General features: G+C 44.0%; 1 protein-coding gene across 1 annotated transcript; it reads right to left on the reverse strand.

Annotated features, from left to right (window-relative positions):
- Positions 1 to 914: 914 nt before the first annotated feature.
- Positions 915 to 8247, reverse strand: sox10 (SRY-box transcription factor 10; the record flags this gene model as incomplete). The annotated part of the gene is made up of 3 exons (XM_080724179.1): positions 915 to 1708; positions 1856 to 2112; positions 7811 to 8247. The coding sequence occupies 3 exons, from the start codon at positions 8245 to 8247 to the stop codon at positions 915 to 917; spliced, it is 1488 nt and encodes a 495-aa protein (XP_080580305.1).
- Positions 8248 to 10229: the final 1982 nt, after the last annotated feature.

Below are 10229 nucleotides of genomic sequence, written 5' to 3' on the forward strand. Positions count from 1 at the left end.
GAGAAAAGGGGGGAAAAAACAATAAGGTAGTGTGACTGTCATGTTGGGGAGAAACATCTAGGAATTCGATTCTTCTCAAAGTGTAAAGCTTTGGTCACAAAACTTTGGTAAATTTTTAGAAAATCTAACATCTCCAAAATTATACCTTAGACCTCACCTGTACACACAAATAAACATTTTCAATTTCAATAACATTCAGTAAGATATCCTGATATTAGTCAATAATTATTTTATAATGACAATTATTTTCTCAAAAAAGAATACTTCTTAACCCGCTTGAGGTTTGATGGCATTTCTGATCCATGAGCCCTCATCATGTGTAAAAAATAAAAACAAAATAAAAAAGGTAAAGTATTGTAATAGAACACTACAATATTTTGTATTGACATTGGAACAACACAATGTGCCTCTGAAACCATAACAGAAAGCTATTACATATTGTACTGATTTCCAATCAATACTAATATGTTTGCTATCAGGTTAAACTTGCCTGAGATGTGAATGGGACATAGCCAAGCAGTTTGGCACACTATTCTTCTGACATCATAAAACCATGTTATACAAGATGAGTTTGGCTATCTCCAAGTATCTCTCCACAACAGTTATCCAAACCTCTGAGGTTTTGAAATTGAAGCACACCCATTGACTACTGCTCTGTGTTACCCCAAATAGTCCACCACACTCCAAAAGCTCCAAGTTCATCCTTGGGCCATGGCAGCCATTCTGCCATTCGACTGGAAGACCGGAAGGGTGTCTCTCCCTATCCTACCTGCCCAGCCTACTCCCCCAGTGCCTGCCCACTCCCCCCAGCCCAGACCACATTTACTGCTACCTCTACCACCACTTCTGTTATTACCCTGCAGGTCTGGCATGGGAGCTGAACCTGCACTAGTGCCCTCTAGTCCTGCTGTCTGTCAAGGACGTGACAGGGTGGTGTACACAGGTTGTTCCCAGTGCGGGGGGCTGTGCGACTGGGGAACACTGGCTGGGTCAGTGATGGCAGTGTAAAGGGGCCTCTGGGAGGGGCCCATGTAAGAGAAGGCAGAGTACAGCCCAGCGGCCTGGCTAGAGTGGGCGTAATATGACCCTGAGGCCTGGTGGTCGGCATACTCAGCAAACTGAGCCCTAGAAGCCAACGAGGGGAAGGCAGAGCTGTAATGGGGCAGGCTGAGGGGTGTGTAGGTGACATGGGAGCCTGCCGAGGCCGCCTCCGTGAAATGGCCCCCGGGCCCTGCAGCTTCGCTCTTGATCTGGGCTTTAGAGGGGTCGGAGCTCAGTGGAGAGCCATGATGATGATGCTGCTGCTGTTTGGTGAGCCAGGCCGCAGAGTGTCCACTGGCCGCGGCCAGAGCTGATGAGATTCCATATGCGTACGGAGAGGCCGAGGAACCCACCGCAGCTGAAGCCACTCCGGCACCCTGCCCGATGCCCGGGTGTCCATTGGGTGGCAAGTACTGGTCGAACTCGTTGACGTCAAACGGCTCCATGTTGGCCATCACCTCATGGCTCATCTCACCAATGTCCACGTTGCCAAAGTCGATGTGGGGTTTCCCTGAACCCGAAGCTCCTGAGCCTCCCTCTGCCCCGACCCCCATTCCGCCACGGGCGCCCACACTTCCACCACCTTCCCTCTTTCCCTCTGTTGTCTTCCCAGACTGGAGCTCTGTCTTGGGAGTTGTGGGAGGGGTGGGAGGACTATGGCTCTGGCCTGTACAGACAGACAAGAGAAAGATAAAGTTAGTTTTTATTTGTACAATGATTAGAGTAGCTGTGTACCATATGTAGTAGCACCAGAGTTATGGGTCAGACAGTTCAGGAATGTCTATTCAGTTCTATTTTATTCTATTCAGCCCACCTGAAGCATGAGGGTGGTGCCCGTCTGCCAACGGGGACGCAGTTCTCCCACTGTGGGCCACATCCAGGTGGAGACCCTTGTAGCTGCTGATCTCACCCTCGGAATGGCCATCAGCCTCACTGCCAGAGCCGGACCCAGGCTTACCATTCTTGCGGCGTCGTGGCTGGTACTTGTACTCCGGATAGTCTTTCTTATGCTGCTTCCTCAGTCTCTCCGCCTCCTCGATGAACGGACGCTTGTCACTCTCATTGAGGAGCCTTAAGTAGGTAGGCAGACAGACAGACAGACAGACAGAAAGATTTTTCAACACATACCACTAAACGGCCCTAATCATCAACAATGTTTGTAGTCAAGCTTGGCTCCAGGGTGGCAACTCTTCTATAGAACCCCCCCCCCCCCCCCCCCACCACACACACACACACACACACACACACACACACACACACACACACACACACACACATAGCCTGGAACCAGACGAATCCGCCGGTGCGAAAAATAAATAAATAAAATAAATGGCCCTGCTCAATTATTGTGTATCCGTCTTCTCACCCCAAAGAGTTGGGTGACCAATCAGAGGCCAGTATTGTCCAGAGCCATTTTTTAATATCCCGCACCTTGGAAATAAACCTTCCATACCAGACTCATATCCATGCAGTCAGTGATATAGTCTGGATACACACCCACTCTAAAAAAACAGATTAATTAAAAAATAGGGAAAAAAATAAAATCGAAAGATCTCATTATTACAGTATCATCACATGAGGAGTTCTGATCTTTTTGTGACATGCAACAAATGGCTGTTGGGTGGCGTCTGGCGTATACGCAAGGCTGTCCCTGTTCCGGTCTGGTTCCGGTCTCCCCCAAGCCCCCTGTGATTGGCTGAACCGGACGTAGGGAGCGCTCGGTTGTAGTCACTTGGACCGCGCGAGGTGCACCAAAACCCAATTATCATTGCGTTTATCGTGCGCTTGCCCAGGCCTTACGGCCTGGGCATAAATATAACGATTGCATTCACCACGGCTTCGTAACTCGCGCGGCCGGCCCTGGCCCGCTCTTCGCGGCCACTCGCGCCTGCGGCGCTCGGGGGCGAAGAGCAGGACCAAGGTCCGCTGGCCTTCGCGCCGCTTGCAATGTCGTGGACAATAACTGAGCGTCGTGGACAATAACTGTGACATCTAACCATAAAACGAGCGCTCCCTTCATAGACAAGCTTGCGAATAGCTTCCTCGCTGTTGGGTGGTAGCAGTGGTAACCTGGAAAACTCGCCCTAAAACAAACTCGCCCCAAACTCGTTTCCCAACGGGTCTGTGGCCTTAAGCTCGATGCAGAATAGACTAAAATCAAATATTTGCTTCTGGGGGTCCCTGGAACAAAATATTTTGTGATGGGGGTCCGTGGCCAAATACATATCATTCTGGGGGTCCTTCACATGACAAAGTTTGAGAAACACTGATGGCAACATACGTTTTTTTCAGAAAATTGTGTAGAATGTGCCTATCAGTGGTTAAGGACCCCCAAAATGTGTTTTTGGCCGTGGACCCCCATCTCAAAATATTTTGTTCCACGGATGGACCCCTATCGCAAACTTTTTTGTTCCAGGGACCCCCAGAAGCACAGATTTGATTTTAGTCTAATCTGCATCTAGCTTAAGGCCACAGACCCGTTGGGAAACGAGTTTGGGGCGAGTTTGTTTTAGGGCGAGTTTTCTGGTATTCGTAGCAGTATGTACAGCTGCCATAAATGATCACGTTTTGCTGTTTTACGGGAGCTAGACATCTGAAGTTGACTGAACTGATTTCAGGGAGATTTGAGTGACAATTCATGGAGCAACTGATACTACCACTGCAGGTGGCCCCGCAATTAAGAACATTCTTGTTATTTCATTTATTGTTCACCTACATTTAATTTGGTGATATAAAACACTTCACGTGACTAGTTCTCTGCTGTCTGGCCCTATGGTTTGATACTTTTTTTTTTCAATTGCATGTTTAACCCCCATACCAACCCCATCTTTCAAACATGGCAGCCATTTTTGTTTACAAATGAAGAAAACATAATGGCTGCTATCTCATGAATGCCTGAACGGATTTCCAAGCGGATTTTTTTGTTTGAAAGCTGTGAACAGCATGCACACACGTGGTGCATGATCTAGGCATGGGCGTTCATGATCCGTTCACTATGAATTACATGGAAGTCTATGGAGACTGGTGGCAGCCTGGAACTTCAAAGAGATTTAAGGTGGCAACCATTGTGTTAATGCATAACAATATTGCCTGTGATGTGAGCCAGTGAGTGCACCTCATGGCACGCTCTGCTGGCACACAAGTACTACTTTGTGCACAAGACGCAAGTTGGCACCTCGACAGAGTGCATTTCTAGTTATTTGCGTAAGAAGAGTGCGCAAGTACTGTAATCGGCTGGGTATGTATGTACGGTATGTATGTCGGTGTCTCCTCTTGTTGAAGACAAGTATAGCCCAATCAGGGACCAGCATGTACCAAGTTCCGCCGCAGACAGTACAAAGGCAGGGCCCTTAGCCAATGAGGTGCAATTGGCGGAAAAACATCAGGGAGTGGTGTTAGCTGGAGTATTGATTGAGCTTCACATGACAGTTAGCACGCTGCAGAATATAGTCACGTTGGCAAACATAAGAAATGAAGGAAAAACAACAATTTATTTGATTATGTTTTTATTTTAGTTATTTTTTAAATTATTTATTTACGAGCGAGCCCACACTGTTTCGTAGGAACAGTACTTCACGTTATTATTGTGATTGTAGGTCGCTACTTAGTATGAAAACCTCCAGCTCATGTCTGTCTGTCTGTCTGTCCGTCCGTCACTCTTCTGACATCACAATGACACCTCATCCCAGCTCAGCAGAAGGATATAGCTGACCTGTTCTCTGACATCGAATGAATTCCGTTCTCGTCCCTTTTATGCCCATATATGGAGATCCCGACCCAGTGTTTGGGAACCAGTGATTTGGAGCACACAGTCTTATTTGTCATATTAATTTCCTCTTCTGTTTATGTGCTGGAATTTGATTGTTACAAAAAGTATATTGATATGGAAAATGTCCTGATGAAAACTAAACAGATGTTAATGTCGATACTATAGGTCTAGATAAATTGGATTTGGAACGTAATTCAGAGTGTTCCCTGTTCATGTTCAGTGTGGGATATTTTGTTTGTTGTATGACAGAAATTATATGTAAAGGACATCGGCAAACATTTCTACAAAGCTTCATTGTTAAGTTATATCAGAATGATTTACACTGCACTATTATAACAGCCAAAGGATTTGAAAAATGTGTTGAATTGCAATTTAGGCAGCTACTCGGATGGTAAGAGGAAATGATAGCCGTCTGAGAACATTTAGAGCATGTGTGTTTGGTAACATGATGAGTATGAAATGTATGTTAAGAAAACACAAATGCGATTTCTAGACTATTTTGCTACTGGCTGCCTTGACCACCAACAATCAAACATCATTCCATTTCTAGGTAATTTATTAGCTGTGACCGATGAGCCAGTGTAATAGGCAAATACATTTAACCACTTAAACCCAGGTATCTGTATTCTGGGGAAAACTTTCGTTATAGTACAGTAGATCTAAAAAAGTTAAGATTGTAGAGCCCATTGGGACTCTGCTCAACAACATACAGGGTTCAAGTGGTTAAGTGGGCCAATGTCAGGATTCTCATCATATAGGCCATTGTGGCAAAACTTGTCTTGCAGCTGATATATACCTAAAACGCATAATTGCATAATGTGGTAAGATTATTACCCCCTCCTACCCACTCCCACTAGATGCACAGCTGCCTATAAAGTTACCCCTGCCAGAAGACTTTGACTGCAGGACAGTAATGCAATTATGAAGTAGGCCAGAGATGCATCCTGTCTGCAGGCACGAACACCAAACATCGAAATTACTACTGCCGATAGTACTGACATGAGAAAAGCGAGACCTTTCTCAGTTTCCCAGTTCATCATGTTTCTGGGCCAATTAACCAATAGTGCCTGAGCCCAAAGGGCAAGACTTCATCTAATTAATACACCGTCTTTACAAGGTTAATAAATTAACCCTTTCTGACCTTCTGTTTGGCAAATGAGTGCTGGGAGGCAGGATAAAGGATGTGAGCGGGTGTTGGGGTAGAATGATGTGAGGACACTGACATGATACTGGCATGATACTGACATGATACTGACCATGATACATGATACTGATACTGACCATAATACTGACATGATACCGACATGACACTGACCGTGATACATGATACTGAAAATGATACTGATATGACACTGACATGACACTGACCATGATACTACATGATACTGACATAAGGACCCTGACATGATAATGACCATGATACTGACAGGATCCTGAACATGATCCTGACCATGGGCCTGACATGATACTGACAACAGAACACACAATCAAAAATAAAGCTTACATTTTAATTGGTTGTGGGGGCAGTAAGGGACCTGGGTATTGGATAAGGGGCACTGGTCCAAAAACGTTGAGAAACACTGGTGTAGCTACTTATTGGTTTCACAATACAGCCAGTGTAAAGAAATGCCACAGAGAGAAGCAACATGCATCATGTAGAGGTAATTACTGTATGTTTGCTGTAAGTTATGTTTACTCTGGCTATATGTTAAATGCCATAAGATGCATGGTTAAACTATAAACGATTGAATGATATCCATAGCAATAACCATGGTCAAGTCCCCCAGCAAAAAACACATGCAATTCTGCTAATTTAATGCAATATTTGCAATTGTAAAACAATATATATATATATATATATATATATATATATAATTCCAATGATTGACTGGTTCATTATAAGGTGGATTAGGTGGGGTGAGAGGATAAGTTGTTTGTTAGGAGACCTATAGGACAACCCTTTGGAGTTTGCTACCAGTTGTTGATGGAAAAAACCTTATGTCATTTGTGCTATAATAATCTGAGTCGTAAAACTGCGCTAAGGGGGTTTTAAAAAACACAGTAATTCCCTCTGGAGCCATTTTCTCCAACTAAAGGCCGGAGAATTAAGTGGTCTATGAAATTAGCCTGGATTCAGAAACATGTGACTATGACGCACTCACCCTTAAATATAAGCCTTATATGTAATATGTGACTCTCGAAACAAGTGTTTCTGAACTGGTGGACTGGGAAAGTGGGTTATGAATTGTTTGACACATTTGCAAACAACATGGAGGAGTGATGAGCTAAAGTTTACGTTTTGATATAAAGCCACCTGACGTCCACTGCTTTAGTACTTTTAATTCCACTAAAAAAAGAAAGGAAGTCTATGCCATCACTCATAACTTCACACTTAGGCTATATCTAGCTGAAATAAGTTTGAAAATAATTTAATTTCAAATAGAAAGGAGTCATACTCTAGAGTCTAGACCACTGTTCGGTTCGGGACCCATTTGTCGGTCACGGACCATTTCTTTTCCTACATTACAAAAACATATATAGGCCTAGTATGTTTCAAAAGTATATATATAATTAAGAAGTTTTGAAAATAGCTGACCTACAAGCTTGCAATGCTGGGTGAAGCGTCACGTGTGCTTGTAGCTCTGGTATTTTTCTAGTTTGGGGTCGGGCAAACGTCTAATGTCTCTTTCGGGTTTCGACCTGAAAAGTTTGGGAATCACTGCTCTAGGCTAGGTAGTAAGGTGTGTTTCCCCATCCTTATTTCTTTAGCTTATCCTCACCAAACCATTAATATGACCCTGAATATTATTTTAAACCAATGAAAGCGTACAGTAAAGGTAGACAAATGGGAAAAGGATAAACTGATGATGGATCTAATTTGCACTTTAAGTAGTGTATGGGGACTGAAATTGAACCCACTATTAACCTATAATACAGGATATCATGGACCTATCACCCGAAATAGCAGACTTAATTTATTTGTGGATTTGTGGAGCTCACCTCCATAGCTTGCCCAGGGTTTTGCTGAGCTCAGCGTTGTGCAGGTGGGGGTACTGATCAGCCAGTTTCCTCCTCGCTGCCTGTGCCCATACCATGAAGGCGTTCATGGGCCTCTTCACGTGCGGCTTGTTCTTGCTGCCAGAGTTGACCCGCACTGGCATGGGCACGAGGGTCCAGTCATAGCCATTGAGCACTTGGCTTACCGCCTCACGGATGCCGATGGGGAAGCGATCGTCTTCTTCATCAGATTTGATGCTGCTCACGGTACCAGATGGGGATTCATCTCCCAAACCCACAAGCTGGGACTGTTGGTTGGGAAGCGGTGAGTCTCCGCCACCAGCAGGACCGGAGGAGTGACCTGGTGACAGGGAGTGACTGTCCTCTGAGACCCCTGGACTCAGTTCCACTTCTGATAAACTCTGCTCCTCTCCAGACATATTTCGCTAACTCAAAAGACAGAGCCTCCAAGTGTGTAGATGGTGGTTGATTGCTTATAGAGGATAAACCTATATAACTTGGCCCAATCACGATGATTGACTGAGAATTGTGCTCTCTTTTTTACCTTAAGATGAAGGAGACATTTAGATTGGGCTGGAAGTATAAAGTTGCTATCACTTTCAGGTCTCTCTACTCCGGAGGTTTCCTTTATAATATAAACTGCCAGTCAGTCTCTACTCTCAGCCTCCGTTCCAAAATTCTATTAGGGTTCAACATCAAAGTTATTTCCATCCGGGTTGTGGGTATTATACGCCCAGTGCGCACCTTGGATCCAAGTTTACCTGTTGCTGCTCCAAACCAATTAGGACTACATCCACTGTCCTCTCCTCAGTTTGGCCTGAGATGTTTGTTTGGCAAAGTCCTGAAACAAAACAAAGTGGGAACTTTACAATAGGTTACAAGATTAAAGGATAGGATAGGCTATAGCACTTTATGTGGCAAATGGCCTACACTCTCAAGCTGTGTAGTCTTATTAAGTTATGGATGTACTGTATGTATGCATATAAGATAGCTTGAATAATAAGATTGCTTGAATAATAAGATTGCAAACTTTCTGGTACACGACATGATAAATGGGAAAAATTAAAGCAAGTCTACAGGAGTAACAATTTAGGTTAAAACCTATGAGGCTCCAAGGAGCGCGGTGCCACTGTTATTCTAGGGCTCACTCTCGCTAACAAGCTACTGTTTAAGGTTTGGCAGTTATTCCAAGCTCCCCGGAGAGAAAGTGCTGGAATAATATGAGCTTGCACCAGCACAGGCCGTCAATTTATACTCTGTACCTCTTGGATAAACACGGGCTGGCGCTGGAAATATAAACCGCGTGTGGGTGCGTGTCTGTGCGCCTGTGTGAATTAGACACAGCCTGTTTGTTAACGTATAGAGGACACGTCTATTGGGGACAAAATGTGACGTTGTCTTGCCAATTAAATTAACACCTTGTAGTGAACTTTAAGGTTTAAAACAACCGAACTTGCAGTGAACCTCAACAACCTACTTGTTTGTTTCGGAGCTATTGGTATCATATAAACCACAGAATCTTTCCTGTTTAATTGCAAACGTGTCGATTTGATATAGGCTATGAATGATTACAGTCCATGTCATGCATGTGGGCTAATAGGCCTACTAGAGGACGTTTAATTGAAAATGTCGAAATAACAGGAATTTACTTTGCTCACTCATTTGCATTGTGTCACGCGCGTACACACCGTCCAGAATCTTTTTAGCAGGACACGCGCACGGACACCTTAACTCCTGCAGCGTGACGTCAGTAAATGACCGTCCACCCAAACATTGAATCACATCACCAATACACACTGCTCACTGGCTATACCAACCAGCCTACAGTAGCACTAGCCTATAATTGTCAGCATTCAATAAATATTCAGTGAATATTTATTCACAAAGGCCAATAGGTAATTCACTTTTCATGCTTGATGTCATCACCACCTGTCGCTGAGGTATTCGCTTGCCACCTGGACTGCAGGTCCAATGTGTATATCATCATTATAGTGCATATCATCAGTGTAGTGGTTAATTCTCAAACCTTTTCATGTCAAGGACCCCCAAATTGACACTTATCGGCCCATGGACCCCATTTGAAAAGATATGCCAGGGACCCCCATTAGAGAAGATTTTTTTCAACCATTAATTTAATTTCAATCCTAATTCAAGGACCCCCAGTTTGACATACATTAATTAGACGGACCCCCCATTTATACTGTAAATCAATGTTAATTTAACTCTGAGAGTGTAGGCTACAACTGTACACCATTTGTAGCTACACTTTCAGGGTTAGTTTGGTTCCTAACTATCATTTAGCTGGGGACCCACTGGAACTCCCTCAATTAAGAAACCAATGGCCTAAAAAACTATAAATGGGACATATGCGCTTTATATGCATGGCTAATTAAAATGGACA

This window comes from Nannobrachium achirus, assembly GCF_963921795.1.
Source record: "Nannobrachium achirus genome assembly, chromosome: 4".
NCBI lineage: Eukaryota > Metazoa > Chordata > Actinopteri > Myctophiformes > Myctophidae > Nannobrachium > Nannobrachium achirus.